The sequence below is a fragment of the Pogona vitticeps genome, chromosome 11 (genome assembly GCF_051106095.1).
Source record: "Pogona vitticeps strain Pit_001003342236 chromosome 11, PviZW2.1, whole genome shotgun sequence".
Taxonomy (NCBI): Eukaryota; Metazoa; Chordata; class Lepidosauria; order Squamata; family Agamidae; genus Pogona; species Pogona vitticeps.
Genome location: NC_135793.1, coordinates 5188141 through 5213852, shown reverse-complemented (window position 1 = coordinate 5213852; position 25712 = coordinate 5188141). Strand labels below are relative to the sequence as shown.

General features: G+C 42.1%; 1 protein-coding gene across 16 annotated transcripts in view; it reads right to left on the bottom strand.

Moving 5' to 3' along the window:
* The window catches only part of TENM1 (teneurin transmembrane protein 1), a 705377-nt gene that overhangs the window by 100711 nt on the left and 578954 nt on the right, over window positions 1-25712 (bottom strand). For 5 of the 16 annotated variants that reach the window (XM_078380797.1, XM_078380808.1, XM_072981437.2 and 2 more), the window contains 4 exons: window positions 24221-24313; window positions 19740-19978; window positions 17099-17251; window positions 4859-5064 (listed from right to left, as the gene is read on the bottom strand). In XM_078380797.1, the coding sequence (XP_078236923.1) occupies window positions 4859-5064; window positions 17099-17251; window positions 19740-19978; window positions 24221-24313 (691 nt within the window). The remainder of the gene's footprint in view (window positions 1-4858; window positions 5065-17098; window positions 17252-19739; window positions 19979-24220; window positions 24314-25712) is intronic. The other 11 variants (XM_078380807.1, XM_078380810.1, XM_078380809.1 and 8 more) reach the window with 9 other exon arrangements.

Below are 25712 nucleotides of genomic sequence, written 5' to 3'. Positions count from 1 at the left end.
GATTGACCAAGGTTCTGAGGATGAATTTGGCTCAGTGCAGGGTGACAGCACGGGAGAACAGAACCCAGAACTCAGAAAAATACTCCTAGCCCAACAGCATGAACTGAGGGTGAGGGAAATGGGTGAAGTGAGAGAACCACAGGGAGACCTAAGAAACTTTAAGTTATCTCTAGAACATGAATTCAGAATGAAAGAACTAGAGAAGGAGGAACAAATTGAACAGCTTAAAATAAGAGGAAGAAATTTTACAGATCAGGGCTGAGTTTGAGGCTAAGCAAAAGGAGCTGGAAAAGAAACCAAAAGAAGGCACACAGGTTAAGGCACAACCTCAAAACCTGAATTATTCTGAACAAAACATGAGGGAAACATGGGACCCTAAGTACTCCAAAGGGTTAGTTCAGAGCCTGCCAAAAATGGGCGGCCATTTTGTTGATAAACTTTCTGGGCAGAGCCAGTCCAGGAACCAGATTTTGGAGGGAAAACCAAACCCAGAGGAGAAAGACTCCAAGTACAGCAGAAAATGTTATTTCTGTGAGGGAAAGGGCCATCTAATCTCAGGGTGTGAGAAATGGAAGCAGATAAAAGGAAATGTGCCTCAGAATTCTAGTGGGACCAAGCCAAAAGCTGTGTTCTGTGTCCAGAAAGAGCAGGGCTCAGTGTCACAGAGGGAGCCTGTTGCCATGACTACTCAGTCTGGAACAGCTACCTATGCTGATCAGGCTGAGGAAAATGGTCCTCTTGTGGAGGTAAAGCGCTGCTTGCTGATAAAAACAGATTCTCAGTTGTTTGAGACAGCAGGGGTGGACGTAGGAATACTTGACCGTCAGTATAGGGGGCTGCGGGACACTTGTTCCCAAGTAACCCTATGCCATCCAGATATCATCCCTAGGGAGTTTATAATCCCAAATGAGAGCATGAAGGTGGCAGGGATTGAGGGGCAGATAATCTCTCTGCCAGTAGCAGAGGTACCTGTCAACTTTCAAGGCTGGAGGGGAGATTGGCGGATAGCGATTTCATCGACTCTGCCAGCAGCCGTGCTCGTGGGAAATGACCTGGCTGAACATGTGAAACGGGTGCTAGTGATTACACGCTCACAAGCCACCACAGGGACAGTTCAGGGGGGTAATGATGAGCCAGAGACGGAAGCAGGTGGGGGGAGTTCAGAAGCTGTGGTGGAAACCTTAACCACAGACAGCAGATTTGGACAGGAGCAAAAGGCAGACGCCACTCTCCAAAAGTGTTTTGAACAGGTGACTGACGCCCAGCTAACACCTGAAACCCCAGTGAGATGTCTGGAGAAAAAGGGGGTTTTATATAGAGAGACCCTGAGGAATATCTCAAAAGGGGGAGATGGGATCAGAAGTCAGCTGGTGGTACCTGAAAAGTATCGCCCCATGATCTTACAAAGGGGTCACTCTGACATGTTTGCTGCACACTTAAGGGTGAAAGGGCCCCTGGATTTGATCAAACAAAATTGGGAGCAGATCACCCAGGATGACCCACAAGACGTTGTGACTTACATAGACACCTTGATGAATGACCTAAGGAGAAATCTAGAGCTGGCAGCAGAAAACCTGCAAGCTCAGAAGGTCAGACAGAAAACATGGTATGACCACAAAGCTAGAGAGAGGCACTTTGACCCAGGGGAGGAAGTGCTTTGGCTTAGGCCTTGCAGAGAGAATAAACTGCAGCTCAAATGGGCAGGACCATATAGGGTCATTTCCAAGATGTCAGACCTGAACTACCTAATAGAGCAGGAGGAGAACCAAGCAAGGAGGGTGGTTCATGTGAATGCCCTAAAACCCTATTACAGAGGGGAACAGAGGGTTTTATTCGCGATAAAAGCAGCTGAGAGTGAGGAAGCTGAATTACCCTTCTGGGAGGGTAGAGGGGAAGTAAAATACAACCCAGAGGAGGTAAAGATCAGTCCTGCACTCACCCAAGACCAGCAGCGAGAACTAAAAATGCTGCTTAGTAAATATCAACAGGTGTTTTCCAACAAGCCGGGGATAGTGGAGGGAGTGATGCATCGGATCCACACAGGGGATGCACCCCCGCAGGCAGTATCCCCATACCGAGTAACGGGACCCTATAGGGACAAGGTGCGGAAGGAGCTGGACGAGATGCTTAGGGAGAACATAATCGTCCCCTCTTCTAGTCCTTGGTCCTCTCCGATAGTCCTTGTGGACAAGCCTGATGGGAGCATTAGGTTTTGTGTCGATTACAGGAAATTAAACCGTGTAACCACTCCTGATGCCTACCCAATGCCCAGGCTAGACAACCTGATTGAAACCATAGGGGGTTGTCGGTTCATCTCATCATTGGACCTGGTAAAGGGATATTGGCAATTAAGAATTGATCCCAGGGATCAAGAAAAGACTGCCTTTTGCAGCCCTTTTGGTCTCTATGAGTTTCGAGTCCTGAGCTTTGGTCTCAGAAATGCACCAGCCACATTCCAAAGGCTGATGGACCAGACCTTGGTAGGGCTCAGTGACTTTACAGTGGCCTACATTGACGACATAGGGATCTTCAGTAATACCTGGGAAGATCACCTGATACACCTGGAGTTAGTGCTGCAGAGGTTAAGTGCAGCAGGGCTAACAGTAAAGGCCAGCAAGTGTCAGCTGGGTAGCCCAGAAATAAAATACTTGGGTCACATGGTAGGGGGAGGAATGATAAAACCCCTGGAGGCCAAAATAGAAGCAGTTCGTGATTGGCCTAGACCCAACACCAAGAAAAAGGTCAAATCATTTCTTGGGTTGGTGGGCTACTACAGAAAGTTCATCCCGAGGTTTAGCGAGATTGCGGCTCCGCTGACCGATCTGACGAGGAAGAAGGCTGATGACCGCATCCCGTGGACCGGCGACTGTGAGGCGGCGTTCCAGAGGTTGAAGGAGGCGTTAATCAACTATCCTGTCCTGCGTGCTCCAGACTTCGACCGGGAGTTTATCATCTACACCGACGCGTCTAACAGCGGGGTAGGAGCAGTTCTGTGCCAAGAGGATGAGAATGGTGACCAGCATCCAGTGTCCTACCTGAGTAGGAAACTTCAAAAAGGTGAGAGACATTTGGCAACCGTGGAGAAGGAGTGTTTGGCCATAGTCTACGCGATCCAGAAGGCCAAGCCTTACATCTGGGGAAGACATTTTGTTCTGTGTACTGACCATTCACCATTGCAATGGTTAAAGACAATGAAAACCCACAATAGCAAACTTATGAGGTGGGCTTTGAACTTACAGGACTATGACTTTGAAGTGAAGGTGGTCAGAGGGTCAGTGAACTGTGTTGCTGACGCCTTATCAAGAAGACCTGAAGACTGAAGACGGCGAAAGAACATGGACTATATGTATATAATGAAAACAAAAAGTTAAAATGTACCTGGTTTTGAATTTGGTTGGTATTAATAAAGGTAAATTGATGTACTGTATATGGTAAAATGTTTAAATGCATATTTGAAATGTTTAACTTAGAATGTAAGTAAGTATAATATGGTAGGTATAATTGGTGTTGTGTGTTTTATACAGGTTGTTTTTTGGGAAAAAGCACCTTAGCTTTCCCCCTACAAAACAACTTATAAAGAGGGGAGGTGTTACATAACAGCACTGATGTTACCTGTCTGTCATGGGTTTGGAGGGAAAGTTCCATCCTATGGGGAGTGGAAGGCGGGACATCAGGAGGAGGGGCTGTACTGTATAAATATGTGATGCCTGTGTGGTGAAGGGAGATGCTGAGACAGACTGTGAGACACTGGGTTGGGACGAAGCAGCAGCTGGGGAAGAAGAAGCTGTTGTGGGAGTCTGGGTGTCTGACAGGGTACTACTGTGTGTCAGAGTACCAGCCTGAAAGGTTCAGGGGTCTGTTGGTTAGCCAGAACTGATGGGTTCAGGGTCTGTGCTTTAAGTTAAAGGTTCTAGGTGAACCAAACTGTATGCTTGTGTGTGTGAGAATAAGCCACGTTACTTTATTTTATTCACCTGATTGTTTTATTTACCCTGTTTGTATTTAAAATAAACCTTATTCTTTTATTGTTTAAAAATCCATCCCTGGTCTGTGTGACTTATTATAGGGAATGGTTGGTGGCAGCTTAGTGGGATATCCCCTACTGGGATATGTCACAACCTCTTCTGTGTTTGCCAAGAGCTTGCCATTAATAGGACAAGACGACATCCCCAACCTTCTTCCTGATTTCTCGCTGGGATAAATTCAGAATTTTATGGTTTTGGCGCAGACTGTCTGAAGGACCCAATTTCCCTATAGGAAACTTCTTAGTTCTTAAAATCTTCAGGGCCCTTTCTCTCAGGCTCACTGCCCTCTCAGACATGTTTGGTGGGGACACAAGACAGGGCCTTCTCTGTGGCTGCTCCCAAGCTGTGGAAAACCCTCCCACTGGAGGCTAGGTCACGCCCCTCCCTCTTGTCCTTCTAGCAACAGGTAAAGAGGATCTTTTTGGGAGCTTTTAACAGCTAATTGGGGAGTGAAGAATTTTAATTTTGGGTGCTGCATATTATGTTATGCATGTTTACATCCATTTTTAAGTTATTTTGAACAGCTTTGATTAAACATTTTAATACTAACAGGTCTGTCTTTCAATAATTGCTCTTGGATTCTGTAATTGGAAGACAGGTGGCATAGAAATGAAATGAACAGATAAAAATAAATTTTAAAAAGTTTAACTTCTAGGAAAGGAAGGAAGGAAACTGAGGGGCGGGTGGAGAAAGAGACAGAACTTACTTTAAGGGGAGGGGAAGGAAGGTTAATATAAAAAAATCAATTTAATAATGAATGTTAGCATCTATTCCTTTGACACCATGAGTCACCACAAAAAGCTAACTTTTATAACAGCAATAAATTAAAATACCTGTGTATGAGTGGGAGGAATATTACGTCTGCCATAAATCCCCAGCAGGGAGTCCTTTGCCAGTGAAACGTTAAATTTCAGGTACATTGGATGATGGATCATGATCTGGAAACGCCAGAAGAGGCCCGGAGGAATCGTCTGCATCACCTGGTCTCCGATTTCAACCTCCCCCGTATCTATTGCCTGTCCTTTCTGAAACACTATTTCTCCAGAAAAAATAAAATAAAAATGCTGTCATTTCAAAGGCAGAATAATAATAATAATCCAGTATTAAATAATCTACCTTAAAGGTAGTGAACGCATGAATAAGATACATCTCATGTAGGCCCACTGAATCAGTGGGAATTTGTTCATTCAACTCCTATGGCAGTTCTGTTGATTCAATGGACCTATTCTAGTGGTAACTTAAAGCTGGAGTTCCAGTGATAGACTCACACTTTGAAGGAAAACATGATTATCAGGTAAAACATAAGGGCCTCTGAGTTTGTAAAGGAATATTTGCATCTGTGTAAATGACAAATATCTCCAGTGACTGGAAAATAGCCATGGCCACCTCAAAAAAAAATACTGGTTTGTATAAGAGGCACAATCTGGGTCTGTGATTTTCGGAGGCTAAGACATCAGCTAGCCAGCCATCCAATGTAGAAAAGTCAGGCTTATTCGCAACACAGAGACTTCTGTTGTGAAGACAGCCTAGACATGTCCTGAGGAGCCTATGTTGGAAAAGCTGCTACAAAAACAAAAAACGTGAATAGTTTTTTCAAAGAAGTAACCGCGTTCGTCTGTGGAAGCCTAGCAGCTCCAAACAAAACAGAACAACAACCCCGGACATGAGTCAATAGCATGACGATGCCTTAAAGACTACCTGCTGTATTTAATGGGACCTTTCATGGATCAAATCCACAAAGGTCTGAGTCAGTGGACTTGATCCACAAAAGCTCACACTAAAACATAACAGTTCTTCTTTAAGGTACTGCTATATTTTGGTCTCTTGTTGCTGTTTCGGTGAGAAATCATGATTGTTTCTCTTGAGGCAAAAGAAAAAGGATACAGGCTTGTTCTTACTGAACCTGCCTTACCATCTCAAGGTAGGAACAAAGGCATAAAACCCCTGTGGTGGAACATAAACTGAAGTGAGAGCTTACGGGCAGAATATCTGTATGATCTGTAATGCTAGAGGTGTCTGTTTAGAGCGATTGGATGTTGCGCGCCAGATGCGTCTAGCATTTGGCCAGAGGCTGGCTGAGAGGATGGAAAAACAGGTGAAATGTCAAGAAAGGTGACAGAAACAGATAAGGGCTGAGTTTTGAGGATGATACAGAAGACTTACTGTAGCCCTGTTCAGGCATTATATTAGCTGGTGTCCTGAACATGGTTAAATTCTAGATTTCTCCTTCTCCATTGTCATGGTTTCAGTGCCAGGTCTGAAGGAGAATGGGTGTTTTTTGTTTGTTTGTTTTTGCTTGTGAAGAGCCTACCCATGAGTAACAACTCTCCCCAGACTTGGGGCTGAAACTGTGAGGAAAGCGATGACCGAAATGGCAAAGCCAGGCGCTTCCTTGCAATTGTACTCAGAATGCTAATGAAAAGCCTGAATAGGGCTTCTACGATTACCACAGGTCATAGTCCTAAGCTAAGATCTGTAGTTAAATATTGCTATATTACTGCACTGCATAATTAGTAAAAACAAAACAAAAGAATAGTGGCATCTTAAACACGTATAGATTTGCTATGTTTCATAGTGTACCATCCACATCCTCAGACAGATGTCGTGTCAGCAACAGAACAACACAGCCAGTTCGTTGAAAGCCATAGCGCAATACTCATGGGGCAATGCCAGATGAGGAGTCAAATATCAATAGACAACTGTACTTAAAACAATAACCTTTATATCTTTCCATAACCACACTTGCTACTTGATATACTACTGTAGGAAATAGTTTACCAGATCAACATATCATGTTGTTGTTGTGATGTGTTGTCAAATCACCTCCGACTTATGGCGACCTTATGAATGAGCAATCTCAAAAAGGCCCTGTCCTCAACAACTCAGCTCTTGTAAACTCAAGCCTGTGACTTCCTTTAGGGAGTCAGTCCATCTTGTATTTGGCCTTCCTCTTTTCCTGCTGCCTTCCACCTTTATTGTCTTTTCCAGAGAATCCTGCCTTCTCAAGATGCACCCACAAGAGGACAGCCTCAGTTTCATCATTTTTGCCTTCAGGAATAGTTCAGGCTTGAACTGATCTTACTTGTTTTTCTGGCAAGCCAGGTATCCACACCCATACATGCTGGTTGGGAATGCAAGAAACTGGATGACCTTGGTCTCGGTCTCCAGTGACACATTCTTACAGCTGATGATCTTTCTTAGTTCCTTCATTGCTGCCCTTCCAATTCCCAGTCATCTTCTGATTTCTTGGCTGCAAGTCTACATTTGGACCAACAGTAAAAGCAAGATATTCACAATTTCAGTTTCTTCATTGTTGATGTTAAAGTTGTTTAGTTCTTCTGTGATCGTCATCTTGTCTTCTCAATATTCAACTGCAGTCCTGCTTTGGCACTTTCTTCCTTCACTTTCACTGAAAGTCATTCGAAGTCATTGCTGCTTTCTGCCAGTAAAATGGTGTCTTCTGCATATCTCAGATTATTGATGCTTCTTCCACCAAATTTCACTCCTCCTTCATACGAATCTAGTTGGGCTTTCCATGTGATGTGTTCTGCATACAGATTGAACAGATAAGGGGATAAAATGCAGATTTGTCTGACACCTTTGCCTATAGGAAACCTTTCTGTATCTCCATATTCTGTCCTAACGGTAAGTTTCTTGTCCACAATTCAGGACAACTGAGGCACCCCCTTTTTTCCCAGAAGACCTCATAATTTCTCATGATCCACAAAGTCAAAGACTTAACAGGAAACGACAGACCTTATATGCTGGTAATACTGAGAACGGGATTTTGTGAAGGTTCTTGGGCTGTAACTACATGGTGGCAATAATCCGAAGGAAAAGTACTTAGTACGGGTTAAGTGAAAACAGGCACAAGATCTGCAATGAAAGATGTCAAAATTCTTGCCCCTTTGCCTTTCTTTTCATCTATCACAGATGGGACGAGTCCACTGGGCCTCTCAGGGGCGAGGCGTCGCCTTGCATGATTGGAATGTCCTGCGACTCTCCCGTTTTAATTTTCAACAACTGCATTTTTGCATATATGCAAATTGAATTACAGAGCTCGTCTCTGTGAGAGCTGTAAGGGATTATAGATTTGGTAGCTTCTGTCAATTAGGCTTTGCACAGGAAGCCTCTCCCAGAAAAAAAATTAACAGAGCTATAATCTCTTGTAACTCCCATGGAGTCTAACCCCACCCACCCACGCCCCTCGTATTCTGCACAGGATGAAAATAGATGCCTGAGTCTGAATTCCTTGTCCTAAGAACTCGAAAGCACATGTCAGGACTTTGCCCTCAGGAACCCGGGAAATTCCTGCAGGCTTCGGGAAGCCGCAGTCCACAAATTCCGCAAATCCCATTGTGGTAGAGGTTCTATCTGCCACTGAACTGAACTATTTTGAGGAAGACAGCCATGCGTTAATGCGTTGCAGTAAAAACCATAAAGACACATTAAAGACTAACAGGTTTTCACTTTCACGGATAATAGCCCTGTTGTATCTGATGAAGTCAGTCACAGCCCTTGAAACAACGCTCCTGTCAAACGAAACTTGTCAATCTTTACGATCCCATAAGGGTCTTTGATGATTTTAACGAGGAGGCCTCCAATTCAAAAATAAAAGGCCTGTTTTTCCTCTCTGTTTCCCACTAGAAGATGTATTGTTCCAAATTAAAAGACCTACTTGAGCAAGAAAAACCTTCAGTGGCGGGAATGAATGATGAGAATCCACTGCCCGGTTCTCTTCTGACACTCCTGGTTTAAATTAAACCCTCTGGATGAAAACAGGAAGGTGTACCTCTTCACCCAGTTCCAAAAGTGTTCGGAGATAAATGACTTAAAATCACATTTTTAAGAGACACTGCCTATAAGGCTCAGCAGAACGCTGGGAGAGATTTTCTGCTGATACAGACCGGCAGTGGGCAGCATCAATTATTGCATCGCTTGAGTACAATAACTTGGAGGTCAAGAGCAGGACAATGCCTTTAAAGGCAACTGTAATATTGGCCAGTGTTGATAGCCTTGAAAGGAAATTGTTACTGTCTCACTTAAAGCTTTGTTTTTTTCTGGGAGGTGGAGAATACATTACAGTATCAGATGACATTGTTCAGGGATGACATGACACTGTTACGGAAATGGTCTCTTCCTGAAACGACTGTCTATCATCCAAATTCAATGGCAAATCCTGGAACAGTATAACGGTAATGCATGAACGATCCCTGGCTCGCATAATGAAAAAAGGAGTTTGATTCATTGACTCCGGGATGGGGAACCCATGGGGCTCAGAATGTCTTGGATTACACCTCCCATCATCCACAAAGCAGTGGATCTTCTGACTAGGCCTGATATAAATTGAAATCCAATAGTACTTATAGGGCCAGAAGAAATATATAACTTTTCTATATACTCGTATTTTTCGCTCCATAAGATGCACCAATTTTTTAGGAGAAGAAAACAGGAAAATATAATCTGTTTTCTTCGCTCCATAAGACGCACAGACTTTCCACTCCCCTGTTTTGTGGGGGGAAAGTGCGTCTTATGGTGCGAAAAATACAGTAACCTTTCCCTTGAGATACACGGGTCTGAACAGCACCGTTTTGGTTATACACAGATTCCCCTGCCCATACATACATATTCCAATAAATAAATAAATATCCAATAAATACTGTGTTTCTGGGCATCCAAAATGAGGGGCATCAATCAGTTCAGCATCAAAGGCATTGAAGCGGATCTCAGACTAATCATCTCTAATTCAACTTTGAGATTAGGGGGGGCATAAGGATCTTTAAGACTCATTGGTTCGAAAGAGTTGTTAATGCTATGGAAGAGAACTCCAATAGAGAGGGAACTTCTCCTCCATCTTCTCTCTCTCTGTGTGCTAATTAACTGTTTACACTTTGCAGTTATGTCTTTAGGGGCAAAAGAGTTACAAATGGGTTTTGAACTATATGGGGCTCCAGCATCCCTAACCCCAGCATTGTTGAAGGGAGAAGTGTCATTCCATTGCCATTTATAGGATAATATGTCAAAATTGATCCTGTGCATGGAGTGATGTTACACCTAAATCAACAGGCAGAAATGTCCACAGCTACCAAGGCACTAGTCAGAGAGGCAACAATCTGAGCTCAAATGTTCAGCGTAACAGCAAGTACTTCAGAGACAAAGTGAGTTGTTTAAACCTAGGTGGCATCTCTTAACAGGAGAAAATCATCATCAGCAGCAGCAGCAGCCATCAAGTCAATTCTAACTTAGGTGACCTTGTCTAAGGTTTAGAATACTCAGAAGTGCTTTACCATTCTTTTCCTCTAGGGGCAGCCTTGGGACTGTGCAGTTGGCCCAAGGCTACCCAGGTTGGCCTTTCTCCCAGGAGACACCGAGGGGGAATTGAACTCCCAACTTCTGGCTCCACAGCCAGAGACCTAACTCACTGTGCTATCCAGTCAGCTTCTAGGAGAAAAGTTGCATTAAAATTACATATAAAAACAATAAATAAATACATATTCTCATGACAGAGTACAGGTCCCTTTAGCTGTGTACTAGTAGATGTTTTTTAGGGTTTCCAGACACGAGGTGTCTCTCAATATTACTTTGGGAGGCCAGGACCTTTTAAAATACAAAGCTTGTGCTGTAACCCTGGGCTACGGCCCTCCCAGCTTCGCCGGCGAGGCTCCACATTTTGAGGAGCCTAGCAGACTGTGCAGAGGAATGATTGCGGGAAATGGTTCTCTCCTCTCAAGTGACAAATGCTTCAAAACAGCGGCGTTTATTATTCTGCCGATATACTCCCCCTCACTTCAAACGCATCTTGCCTGTGTTTTTCAAAATCATTCTAAAAAAAACACCACACCCCACATCTTAAAATATATTCCTACACTGAATGCGTTAACGCCGCTTTTTGCATGTCATTCGCGAGCGGACTGACAGCCAAGACAGGCTTCTAATCACGGATTTCTCTTGGCTCCGAGAAATTGAAAACCCAAATAGTGAAGCACCAATTATCCTCCCTGGGAAAGCGCTCCTGGGCAGATCATCACGGATTCCTGAAACAATCAATCTCATTATGCTCTTCTCGTAAATGCCAACCATCAATAGAACATCTCATTTTGCAAAAAGAACAATCATAGTGCAACCTATTCAAATAAGGATAGGTCGACATGGCAGAATGCACCCTTAAAATTTTCCCTTAAACAACTCATCATCTTGGACTCCAACTCCCAGAAATCCCGGCCAGCACAGCTCATGGTGAAGGCTTCTGGGAGTTATAGTCCAAGAACATCAGGGGACCCAAGGTTGGGAACCATGGATCTAGAACAGTGATGGCGAACCGATGGCACCTGTGCCACAGCTGGCACCCAGAACCCTCTCTGTGGGCACACGAGCCATAAGTCACCATTGAGAAATAGTTACTGATACGCCGATCCTGGATTGCGGCACTCCCCTCTGCTGGTGCAGTGATCCAGCGGAGGGGTGCAATGGCCACCATGACAGGTCTAGCCCAATGGGGGATTGGAGGACCAGTAAGTATTTATTTGTTAATACTGCCCATGGGGGGGGGGGGGGGGAAACAAGCATTTAACCCTTGCAGTGCAGGAACAGATGTTTTTTGTTTTTTTTGTTTTTTTCAAAGTTTTTTTAAAATTTTTTTAACATGAGGGGTGACAAAAGGAAAAAGGGAATTAGGATTTATGAGGTAGAGGGGAGACAATGACATACTAGTATCCAATCTATACCTATTGCCATATCAAGATTTTACGTTATTCTATCTACTCTTTTCTGCCTTGTAGATAAAGTTCTCATTTCAAAATATATTATTCAGCTGCTGCCTGTTGATTCAAAGCAGTTTTTTTTTTTCTAAACTAAAACCGCAGCATTCAGGTTTTAATTGCAGTATTGGCACTTTGAAGTAAACAAGTTGATTCTGTGTTGCAGTTTGGGCACTCGGGCTCAAAAAGGTTCACCATCCCTGGTCTAGAGAGCGTCTCAACCTAGCAAGGAGGTGTGAACAAACAGAACAGAGGCAGGACCAAATTCACAGATGGATTTCATGATTACTGCAACACAGGATCAACACACTCCCCACTGCTTTGTTCTTGGTCCAACACAGTCATCTCTCCCCACCCTCCTTACAAATGGACCAGGACAGGAAAACATTCTGGTCTGTACTCTTATGAGTTTTTGGTCCATTTTTCCATACCTCCCCTCTGTGTCTTGTGCAGCAACACAGAATTTCCTGCCTTTTTCCAGGGCTTGGAATGTTAGATTTGAAAATGAATTCCTCAGTAATATCCAAAGAAGCATCTATGTTAGTCCGTCTCAGCACACTGATTAAATTAAAGGGGGGAAAGATAGGAAAAAGGGAGACAATGGCAAAATATACTGGTTCTTGAACGACTTAACAGATTTACTTCAATGTGAGCATTCACGGATCAAAATCCATTTCTTCTGACACAAGGAAAACAAATGCTTTGTCCCATATCTATACGTATCTTCACGATGATAGGATCCACAATAAGGAGAAGATACAGTTAACAAGCAAACAGATAAGGTTTGTTGACCTTTGATTTTGCCAACTTAATTCATCAGTGTTGTTAACTGGAAAATTAATTCATTACTATTAATGTTTAGAATGGAAAATGTTTTAACTTGTTGAGTAAGTAGCTCTAGGAGCAAATCATTATGTCTAAAGTAAATACTGAGGCTAATAGGGTTCCTTCCCTGCTTACTGCTAAGAGTACATTTTCCACTGGTTCTTTCAGAAGCACTTTTGTTATTGTTTAAAAATGGCCCTTCCCATCCACCACTTTGTTCTAAAAAGACCACAGATCCCACAATGCACATGTTAAGCTGGAGGTGAGAGCTAATAAGATCTAACACGTGTGAAGACTGAGAGAATAGTCTTAAAATAAAAGACTTTGTCTACCCCCTTCTAGCAAGAGAGAAAGCAACTAAGAACAATTTACCCACATAACTCTGCTGGCTGTATACAAGCACAAGAGCCAATAACATTATCTACTTTCACATAGAATTCCATGGCACACCACAACAAAACAGAAAGATGAATGAATTAGCAATGCCAAAAGTATGAACACCCTCTTTGCAGACTATTTCAAGTCACAGAGGCCAGTTTTTTTAAACATATGTACTCCCCCAAGGGACCGTTATAAAAAATGAAAACTGCTGCTTTCTGTCTCCCATGGATAATTTGCTTTCAGAATACTGTTTGAAGCCTGAAAAAAATGCTTTTAACATTTGAAGCCATATAAAGAAAAACAAGGCTCTGATTTAGAATGAGGGGGGGGGGGGGAAAGCTGGGATGATTTGCATGGCCCCTTTGCTAAGCAAAGCCAGAAAGCTCTTCAAAATGCTTCAAATGCTAAAACCATTATTCAAACTTCAAACAGTATTCTGAAATTAAATTATCAATCGGAGACACAAAGCAGTAGTTTTCAGCTTTGGTGACTGTTACATGAGTCAAAATGAAGGAAACTTGTCACTTTAAGCTGAAAGAGCCATGCAAAATGGAAGTTGAGGTTTTTCGCAATGCTAACTCGCTCAGTTCTGTAATGGCTTCTATTGTGTGCATTGTGGAAGTCAGTGACAGTGGTTAAGGGACAATAAGAGTGACATACAGAGCCTGCTATATGCACAAGATCCTGGCAAAATCTGGGATCTAAATAGTCCAGGAAACCCATCTTTCCACAGCAAGTTTCTTCATTCAGATCTCTTTACACAATGCATAGATGCACAGCAGTCAGGCTAGACTCAGAGCAGCCTGAGTCAAAGGTCAATTTTGCTTCAAATTCTTCCAAAAACTAAAAGCATTTTCCAAACTTCTAACAGTTTTCTGAAAGTAAAAGATCTGTGGGAGACTGGAAGCAGAAGTTTTCAGTTTTGATGTGCTGCCTCCTAAGCTGAAGATGTGGATTACTTAAAGCTTACCCATTATCAGCATTGGCTAGGGCTTCTTGAAGTTGTACTAATGAAACACTTAACTTCTAATTGAAGACAATTCTTTAGATGTGTGAGCTTTCTTTTTATTTATTTTATTTATTTAACTTATATGCTGCTCACACTACCCAAAGGTCTCTTGGCTGCTTATGAGGTAGGATGTAAAAACTTGCCCCCTAGATAGCATTCCAAAGCCTGGAATGCTACTGCATATTTCTGCCAACCTAAGCATTTCCTTTTGTTTCTGTCTGTGAAGACAGGAGGAGAAGGGGACGACAGAGGACGAGATGGTTGGACAGTGTCATCGAAGTGACTAGCATGAATTTGACCAAACTCCGGGAGGCAGTGGAAGATAGGAGGGCCTGGCATGCTCTGGTCCATGGGGTCATGAAGTGTCAGACACAACAACTAAACAACAACAATGCATTATTATTATTATTATTATTATTATTATTATTATTATTATTATTATTATTATTATTATTATTATTATTATTATTATTATTATTATTATTATTATTATTATTATTATTATTATTATTATTATTATTATTAATTTGATTTATACCCTGCCTATCTGGACCAATGGACCGATGTGCAACTTAACCTGAACTTAATTGCTGCTGAAAGCATAACTGCTGCATAACTTTCAGCAGCAACTAAATTCAGGGGAAGTTTCATGAATTGGTGTGCAATAGGAAATATCTGTGCTGACTTCTTGACTTGAGTCAGTTTGCCCCTGAAAGTCATGCTGAAGGCATTACACTAGTGGGTATGACTAGCAGGATTCTGGCCAAAGCATAGCAACCAGAATTGGCATTAATGTTACTTTTAAAGCATTCTTTTCATCACAGTAGATTTATCACTGGCATTTTGGGTTGTTTGGCCAAAAGTGAAACAAATTTAACATTGATGCAAGAAAACCAGCCTGTTGTTTCCAAGCTGTGCTTTGTCCCCCTCCTTTTCTTTGGTCGTCCTGGTTATCATTACTGCATGCTGATTTTCCCCATGAACTATTCATGCAAAAATCTCGTATCCCCAATCGGAATTGCTAACTTCTCGGAAAACCTTTCCCTGCTTTATTCTGCTGAATGTCTAAACCAGCCCATAATGATCCATGGTGCCAGATGCAAGCACCATCAAACCTCTTCAAAACAGAGATCAAAGCATCCATCATCACATGCTACCTAGACAAGAGAGGAACATTTCTAGAAAGTCTCGTACAGTTAGTTATTTTTAACATCAAAAGCCCATGGTAGAGGTGGTGAGGAGGTCCGGGAAGAAAGGGATTGTGGTAGCTGAACAGGACAGGAGGGAGGCTCAAATACTTTCACAAAGGTTGAAGGTCATTTAAAGGCAGTAATTCAGAGGCTCAAATAGAAGGTACGTGGAAGATGTTACAAGGCACAAACAAAGCAAACCCAAATGCCAAAGAATGATTAAGGCGATGGCTGTACACTGTCTCAGCTGATTCCTCAAGTCTTTTGGTCAAGAGAATGTCCGTGGGGGCAAAGAGATCATACACCCGTCCTGTGCCTTCAGATTTCATTGCAACTCCCCACCTCCTGTTTTTCCTCAAGTTCGGCTTATTCCTTATCTAGGATCCTGATTAGGGAGAACATTTTAAAGTCTGGAGGAGAGCACTTCAAGGAGGGCACTAGGAGGAAGGCAAAGGGTGAAACACAACCTTCCGTTCGATGGGTTTGTTTTTCAAACACCTCCCCGACCTACAACACTTAAATGCAAGTTTAGACCGCAGAGGGTTCATCTTTACAACACCGCACACTGAAAAAGCAAAGGCGTTAAACACAGATGAATCTTCCACATGGAAGAGGGTTGTTGTAGTTCACCACTTTTGATTTATGGTGACTTTATGAATGAGGGATCTCCAGAAGGGTTGTCTCCAACTGCCCTGCTCAGCTCTTGCACACTCAAGCCCGTGACTTCCTTTATGGAGCCAGTCCATCTCGCATTTGATCTTCCTCTTTTCCACTGCCTTCCACTATTCTCAGCATGATTGCCTTTTCCAGAGAATCCTGCCTTCTCATGAGGTGCCTGGAATAGGACTGCTTCAGCTTCATCCTTTTTGGCCTCCAGAAATAAATCATTCAGACTCGATTTGCTCAAGCACCCACTGGTTTGTTCTTCTGGCAGTCAAAGGTATCTCTCTGCAAAGCTCTCCTCCAGCACCACTTTTCAAACGATTCAAGCTCTGAGCCTTCCAGATCAAGGGCTGAGCATTTCAAAAGAATAAGGCTGAGGTTGATGACAAAGACTTAAGAAAAGTGAAGGAAGGGAGAAATGCAACCGAGGATGGTTCAGCATCTTCCCCAGCATGGAGTAATACATGGAAACGGGACAGAGGAAGACTGAAGGGAAGGGAGAGAGAAACAAGAGGGAAAGAGGTTAAGGAAGCAGAGGGGTGGAGTGATAGAAGAAGAGGAGGGGAAAAGGAGAGATGGAAGGGGAAGGGAAGGGGAGGAAAAGCCAGAGAAAGAGGGAAGTGTGATATTTATGCATGCATGTTTATATGTATGTGAATATTTATGTTCTGCTAGCTAAGAATATTTGCACTGAATGTGTTTAATCAATCAGTTTGTATTTATGGTCTGTTAAAGTCAGGGACCCAGACGATATGTAGATAGGAACTAGGACCCAGACAATATGAGATAGGTCCTGATAGGGCTGACGTGGGCTCTCACGATACGGACTCCAGACATTCAGGCTGAAATAGATATGTAACTGGAATAATATATACTAGGACTAAAATTTAAGGATTACAAATGTAACAATACTACAAAGTGAAGACTACCAGTGAATGTTTGTCATGCCAAGTAACTAAGCACTGTACTTATGCAATATACTTTATATATTACATAAATAACTTTTACTTAGTTCCTTTAGTGTAAAGGAAAATGTTATTCTCCCGTATGGTGTGTCTTTGTGTCAGGAATTATAATCCAGATAGTCACTAGTGACTTGGTTTTGAAATAATAAATAACTTTAGATATATACATATAAATGTTTCTGGCTGCAATATGCAAATTCTGCAACTTTAGAGATTATAGCTGATTTATTGTACCCAAAGCCCAACAGGAAGGAGTCGGGGTGGGGGTGGGGAGGGGAAGTACCTTTCCTTTCCGTTTTGTCTGAAACTTTCCCTCCGATGGGTGAGTACGTCGTGTCCACGGATTCGGGGCCTCGACTTCCTTTGCTGACGCCATTCTCGTAAAGCTGGCCTTCCACGGGCTGCAGTTGCCACGTGAGACCAAACAGATGCACTGCTGTTAAAACGGGGGCGAGGGGTGGGGTGGGGGTAGAGAGAAGACAAAACCAGCAAGTCATTTGTGTCCAGTGTCCACCTTTGTTATGCGGGAGATAGCACGGCCCGTTTCACAAAAATCAATTACTGCCCGTCTGTGTCTGACATAAACCGAAAATGGTAAGCATGCTCATTTCGCCTCACACCTTAACGTTTGGTTTTCTTTTCAATAGTAGATGACGAATCGCCCCGGGCGATTCAATGAAATGCTTGCGGTTCCAATGATGTCACTCCGGGAAGCAGCAACATGGCATTTGAGGGTGACAGAACACTCAGTGGCACTGTTTGGGATTTGGGATTTAAAAACCGGTGTGTGAGGTATACTGTCAATGCAGGAATAATAATCATAATTTTAGATCCGCAGAGCAGGATGGGACCCTATGGATCATCATGTCCGGTCCATCGTGACAGGGACTGGACTGGATGACTTACAGGGTCCCTTCCAACTCTGCAGTTCTCAGAGGAGAGGAGCAGGAGGAAGAACCTCGTTAAAAGCCAACAGCTTGAAACACAGTGTCATCTCCCCTATCCATGACACAGCTGCGATGAGGGGTGGCAAGTCACACTAACTTTATGAAAAGACCAAGAGGATCCTGGCTGTTTTGCAAGGAAGGAGGGTGTTTGGTGGAGGGGTTGGTGGCTTTTCATTCTTGTGGAGGCATGATACTGAGAGGAGCAAGGACTTGCATCTCAAAATTAAAGAAGCCGTCCATCAGGCAAGCTGACCTCTGCCAGCTGGCTGGTATTGCCAATGCACCTTGTTGGGCATTCTCACCAACAAGAAGTGGAAAGAAGGCAAAACACCCTACGGCTTCTCAGTTCAGACATCAACCTCAAAGCCCTCATTCAATTGCTGAGGATGAAGGAGGAATCTCTCTTCAAGCTTTATGCCAATAAAGTTTATGATGATGATGATAAGATCTCATCAAGCTTACTTCCTCTTCAGGAAGAGTTAAGGGCCTTTATGCTTTTGTTGTTCATGGACACAACTTGGGGGGAAATTACTTCTGGTTGACAACTCCCACAATCCCACAGCCATCAAGGCTGCAGCCGATATTAGTCAAGCATTACCGGGAGGTGTAGACTGAAAAAGGAGCTTGTGGGAGCTAACTCCCTTCCTAAATTCCAACTCGTGTTTCATGGCAGAACTATGATGCTTTATTCTTAATTTGACAGATCAATGTCACTGCAAACCAGATAGCAGAGCTCAAAAACTGAAATACATAATAAATAAAGAAAACGTTGCCATCTCTTGATAGCAGATTATTTGTGTTACAATTAATGCCGTTACATGAAAAAAAAAGAGAGGGATCTGAAAATTATGCAAAGCGAGTGTGCATGCGGTTGGAGATTATATTTTGTAAACTGGATTAACCCACCATCTGCTACAGCGCCAATGATTGAATTTATTCTTATCTACCTTCTGTGTAAGCACAGCTTGGTCAACTTGTGTTCTGCACAAGTTTGGCAGCAAACAAAATACGAAGCGTGGATTGGTGTACTGAAGAAGAAAAAGAAACAAACGAACAAACCCCAAGGCAGTATATATATATATTTATCCTCTCTACACAATTTATCTTCCAGGTGAATGAGGCAAAGCCTAGTGCTATGAAGAGTATCTAAATGAACAAGCTGGACCGAGTTATATCATGGGGTTCCCTGTCACTAGCAATCATATTAAACTTACTTACTTACTTACTTACTTACTTACTTAACTTACTTACTTACTTACTTACTTACTTACTTACTTACTTACTTACTTACTTACTTACTTACTTACTTACTTACTTACTTACTTACTTACTTACTTACTTACTTACACCCCTTTAACAAACTGCTACTCTGGGTGGTGTGTACACCCAACAATCTGCACCAGTTCCCCACCGGTTTTCCAAATGGTGTAGGAAAAGGAATTGCAGCAACAACTCATTATGCCATCTGGAGTATCCTGGGAGTTGTTCTTTTCAGAAAGACATTTCTCTGATTCCTGTGTGATCAGATAGGGGCAGTGGCGGCAAACCTTTTTGGGCTCGAGTGTCCAAACTGAAAAAAAAACCTGGTGGGCTGCGGTGGTGGCGGAACCAGAAATGGTGGCAGCAGAACCGGAAAGGCGGAAGGGGGAATCCTGGGCACAGAGGTGCCTCGAGACCCCACTCTGGATCTGCTGCCAGCGCCAGCTGCTCCGGATCCTGGCCTGCCACCTGTTAAAGCACCAGCACTGTGGCTGCAGCCGCCTCCTGAGGTTTGGCTTCAGGGGGGAGTAGCAATCCAGCGCCTTATGGCTTGCGTGCCCGCAGAAAGGGCTCTGCGTGCCAGTTGTGGCACATGTGCCACAGGTTCGCCATCACTGAGATAGGGGATTGCACTGCAAGCACCCCACCTCATGCTCATACAGGCAGGGGCAACAGAACACTTCACAGAAAACAACGCAACAAGACAAAAGCACTTACCAATGACATAGGCAAGCAACAAGGCCAGAGTGACTGTGATCGCCGTCGCACTCAATGCGGTACATTTCCAGTTGCAGCATCTATACGGTTTGTTAAAAGAGAAAGCCGGCCTAGGAAAAGTACTTCTAGGAAGTGGCCTAGGAGGTGGTGAGTAAACAGTATTGGAAGTCAAAGGGTAGTTCTGACTGGCTGCACTGAAGATAGCTGAAGAACCCGATCCATGCTTAAATAAGAAGTGCCTAGGGAACAAGAAAGGCAGAGAACTGTGCTGTTATAGCCAGATTTGCATGTGGCAACAAGGATGTTATCTATATATAGCACAGTTTACATATCTTTGTCCATATCCAATAAAGATGCATTCGATCAAATGCAATTAGCTACCACAACGTCCTAGATATATTCACTCAATTGTTAGTCCTGGCAGGGCTTGCAAACAGGTAAACGTCAGGACTAACAAAACTTGATAGACCCTCTTCTGGGCTGTGGCTGAAGTATAAGAGGAAGTTTTAATGTATCTTGGCTCAAGATGAAACTCTTCCTCTTTCTCTCCTATGCTTGGATTTTGCAAAGACTTTTCTTTACCATAAACAGGTGACCCTGCTTATCTATGTTAAGATGCCCTTGTGGTCTCCCAATGACTGCTTCTTCAATGACCATGATTTAGATAATTATCAAGATAATAATCATGGATTTCTGCTCTTTTCATTCAACCAGTTCTGTGCATAAATCTTCCTCTTCAGGTAACATGCCTTGCATCAGATAAAGTTGGCCACAGGCCACTAAAACTTATCCATGAAGAATCAGCCTTTGCCTTTACGGTCCCACCCACAAGACTTTGGGTCTGTTGATAAATGTAAGCAGTGTCCTAGGAAAGCACAGTACAATCAATAATAATAATAATAATAATAATAATAATAATAATAATAATAATAATAATAATAATAATAATAATAATAATAATAATAATAATAGTAGTAGTAGTAGTAGTAGTAGTAGTAGTAATAGTAGTAATAATAGTAATAATAGTAATAATAACAACAACAACAACAACAAACATAACTGAACTGCAATACTAATAATAAAAGTGGTTTTAAAAATAAAAACTAAACTGGTGCTTTATGTGCAATACCAAAACACAGAGAAAACCATCTTTGTAATCTAGGCGTTAACGAGACTGCAATATACCAGCTGCAGAGATCTGTCTAAAATTGGAATAGCACGTATTTTTAAGGAAATATCTAGGAATATCCTAGGTTCTTCGGAGTGAGCCAACATTCAGGAAACTAGAACAGTTGGTGGACTGTTAATAATAATAGTTCTTAAGATCATTTGAAATGTTTACTTGCTTTGAATTATTCAATTGGTTTTTTTAAATAACACATAGTTTGTTTTTAATGTTTAATTTATTATGTTATTAGGCTTATTAAATTCTATCGCATGTTACTGCAAAGCACAATGCAGCCTGATCCTAACATTTTGGATGTCAACACGTCCATTCTCAGAGTGCCTTTCAGTTTTTTGACGGAAATGCTATCTCGTGGCTATTGAGTCTCTTCTACAGTTGCCTGCCAGGACCTACAGGGGCCTCTTAGAAGGAAATTATAATGGCTGCATGCGTAGTAAGTATAGATGTAAACGTGGACAGTTTTCACTAAGGATGGATTTTCTGGATTTTCTGGAACAAAAAAAAAATACTGCAATTCTCCATTCTGGGAGTTCAGAAAGAAAGCTTGGAGCTGGCACTCAGTTTGAGCAGAAAGATTAGGCGGAACTAGGCCTAGCAAACCCTCAAAATCTTCCAGTTTAGGTCTGTTTTCCCAGGTGAGTCACATTTAAGTGTCTGTAAGGTGCCTGAAAGGTAGGTAGAACTCCAAGAATGGAGGATCATGGTATGTGTAGTTCAGAAAATCGGAAAATCACAGTAAAAAGATAAGAGATATTACTTTATATGTCAAGTATTCCTCAACAGACTTTGGGAAAAGTTACTTAGTGAATTACAGTCTCTTGAACACCATAGTCAGCATGGCCACTGGGAGTTGAGTAAAAAAAAAAAGCAGTATTTTCTTATCTCTTGTTTTGAGCTGCATCACATCAGTATTGGTGGAGAAATCTGTATTTTCCTTCCTTCCCCTCATATGTGAATGTTTAACCCTTGAGGTCTTTCCCTTTCAAATATGACAAAATTTGGAAATTCTTCCGAAAATAAAGCGAAACAATATTCTCTCCCACTTCCACTGGCCAAATACAGATATAGCCAGCAAGGAGAGGACTGTCTGTGCTGTGTTTGCCTTTCTTTCAAAAACAGTGAGTGTCTCAGGAAAAAAAGAGGTAGAATTGGAAACTCGAATTCAGCACGACGTAATTAGAGAAACAGATTCAAACCCAGGATTTAAAGAGTTAAGACTCTGGGACTAGATGGACAAATCCATCAGCTTTGGTTGCTTTCAGATTCGTATTTTTAAATCTCAAATCCTTTCCAGCCTGATTATAAGGAAATCTGCCAATATTCGTTGGTTCACACTTTAAAAAAGGAACTGAAACGGAACGCTCACCCATTCGCTAATGCAGTATTCGCACTCACATGAGCACGCATGCACACATGCTTGTGTGTGTATGTAGTGGGACAGGAGAATTCTGAACCATCAGACATGAAGACTCTCCCTCCTAATACATCTACCTCTTCTAGCTTGAAGGAGGAAGACTCAGCCACAAGTTCTCTCGGTGGGAGATTAATAAGTAGGGTGAAAAACACAAAGAGTGGATGGTCGAAATGGCAAATGAAAATGTTTAGAGCCATGGTTTAACAGCAGCTGATGTTAGAAAATTATGAGGAAGCATCCCTGGGCTGTGCTCCTTGGAGAAGCTTCATAAATTCATGTCAGGCTATTTTGAAGAGGCAAGAGCGGAGCTAGAAAAAGAAGCAAGAAACTCTTGCATACAATGTGTGCGTAGTTGTGTGACTGTGCATAAATTACAAATGTCTGTGTTCTTATTTATGTATGTTGTTCTATATGGTACCATATACAGTGGTGCCCCGCAAGACAACGATAATTCGTTCCGTGAAAATAGCTGTTTAGCGAAATCATCGTCGTGCGAAAACCGTTTCCCCACTGGAATGCATTGAAACCCATTTAATGCATTCTAATGGGGAAAAATCCTCATCTTTCTGCGAAGATCGCTCATAGGGCAGCCATTTTGTGAAGCACCGATCAGCTGTAAAAATGGCTGCCCTGTGAAGCAACGGTCACAAAAACATAGGGAAGCCATTTTGTGAAGCTGCTGATCAGCTGTAAAAATCGTCATCTTGCGAAAAAACAGTACATGAAGCACAGACCAAATCATTGTCAAGCGAAAATTGCCCATTGGAATAACTGTTTTGCGAATTGCTACAGCAATCGCAAAACCTCATTTTCATGCGGATTCGTTGTTTTGTGAGGTCGTCGTCTAGTGAGGTACCACTGTATATGTATACAAATACAAAGAACTAATGATAAACTGTATAGCTGTCTATTAGGGCTTTAAAAGCAGGGTACTAATTTTCCCCCCGTTACTACATTAGCAGATTACATTGAGAGATTCATATCAAAGTTTTTGAATACACAACGGTGTCCACAGCTTTGAGGCATAATTGTGTGGCACATTTCCTTTGTAACTATTGTTACAAATTGTTTAAACACAAAACAGTTATGAAGACCAAACTATACACTAAAGAGAGCCCATAATTAGAAGAGGGAATTCCTGGTCTTGAAAACATCTGAGTACTTTTTTTTTTACACTTCCTGTTATTTGCAAATTAGCTAACTGTATTTCTTTCTTTTAATGGATCTTCTGGGCTTTGTTTGCAATTCTGAGTACTCAGAAGGTACACCAGAATCACATCTCTGGAACACTAATGTGTTTTCAGCGAGAATAAATTATCTAGGGACAATGGGATATTTGGATTTTCTAAAACAGAAATGTAATTCTCCATTCTGGGATTTCTATCTACCTTACATATTTGACAGACACCTAAATGTGGCTCACCTGGGAGAAAGGCCTAAATCAGAAGACTTTGAGACTTAGCTAGGCCTAGCTCTGCCCAAGCTTCCTGCTCATCAAGAAAGCTCCCAGCTAGCACTGGGGCAGGAACAGGAAGCCTGGGCAGAGCTAGGCCGAGCTAAGCCTCAAAGTCTCCCAGTTCAGGCCTCTCTCCCAGATACATCCCATTTAGGGGTTTGTAAGATAGACAGAACTCCCAGAAAGCAGAATTATTGTCTTTGTAGTTTAGAAAATTGTAAAACCCCATACCTAGTGTTATCTGACATGTAGAGTTTGGCCCTAAGACCATATTATAAAGCCATGTTCAAACATATTCTGCCTTTAGAATATACACCTTTCTCTTTTGATTTCAAGCAGGTGGGCAGAATGGTGAGGCCATCATATACGTTAAGGGAAAAAAAGGTTTTGTTGAGGGAAGGCTTTTTCAAAAAATAGAGGCTTACATTTCACTTGGCACGAGGGAAGAGACATGGTCCTCCTGATTTCTGGTGGAAGCCATTTCCACAGCCGAGGGCCAGCAAATCCCCCACTGACTTCTGGGAGAGCAGGATCAGGACCACAAGGTGGAACAAGGAAAAATGATAGTATAAATTCTTTTTTTGTCTTTCTTTTCCATTCACATTTTCAAAATGCTGGCAACAGTTTCTGGATTTTTTTTAAAAAAAAGGCTAAACTTGTTTCCGAGTTTTCTTTTAAAACAGGAAAGCTATTGGAATTTTAAACACGAACATAAATGACTTGATATTTGCAGTAAATATTGCTTTCTGTGATGCACAGTTCAGAGAGATAACCAGAATAAAAAAAGGCAAAACAATCCTGAACTAAAAATTGCTATTACAGCTATTGCAATCAATAGCTAGCTATAATTATAGAAGGATTTTCAAACTGTTGATTCACAGCTGCATGCTAATAATTTCAACACATAAAAGAGAACAGTACTAAAATGGTTCAAGAAAGGATGCAAATCTGGAATCAATTTGTTTCATAAAACAGAAGTTTCAACTTGCGAGTTAAGTCTAAATGCATTTTTTTTAGAAAAGCTAAGCTGGTAGATGGTATGTTTTTTAGTGAACAACTGATAACAGCAGTTCACCCAACACTGCAATCCTGGTTTGTAGTTTGTGGCTTCTTCTTGTGCCTCAGCTAATCCTCACTAACTATGGTTTGTTAGGCAACCAGCAATCCCCGTTTGAACCCTTGTTTTATATTGGCGTTATGAATCTCAGCTTATTTGAACCATGTTGTCTGTGGCTTGTCTCTTGAGCTGTCTGTCCTGAAACCCAAGCTGGCAAATGAGGAGCGATAGAAAAAAAACCAGAAATGGAGAAAACAAACTGTGGTTTGTTTGTTTGTCTGTGCAATATGCCGTGGTTAAATGTGGCTAGCATAAACTATGGCTTACCGTGGTGTATGGAATGAATACAGGCAACCTAAGTAAGTATCAATACTGGTTTGATGTATTTTAAGTATTCTATTGTATGGAAAATACAGCTTATTGTCAACATATTGGTGAACTCAGTAGTGCCCTCACATGGATGTCTAAGTATAGCATTGTTATTAAAGGCATTAAACGACATACCGAAATGTGCTATCAGTTTCATAAAACGGGATACTGGAAAATGGAAAATTACAGTTTAGGGTTTCATATGCAAGCACAATGTGTTTAAATCTTATTAGCCCCATATTTTTTCAGAAAGTTGAAGATGCCATAGAAGTTGATAAAACTGTAAATGTGACTGACAGGTATCGGAAAACAGGAAACAGAGAACTCTTAAGGATATTGTCCTTTTTCCCTAGCTGTACTTGTAGTGATCCCTATGGAACTCAAGAGCGTAAATATCTCCCCTTCCACCCCTGATGTGCAAGCATGGCCACTGCCAACCAATGGGTGTGTCTACGGCAGGAATGAGGGACATGTGCCCCCCTGCAGAGGCT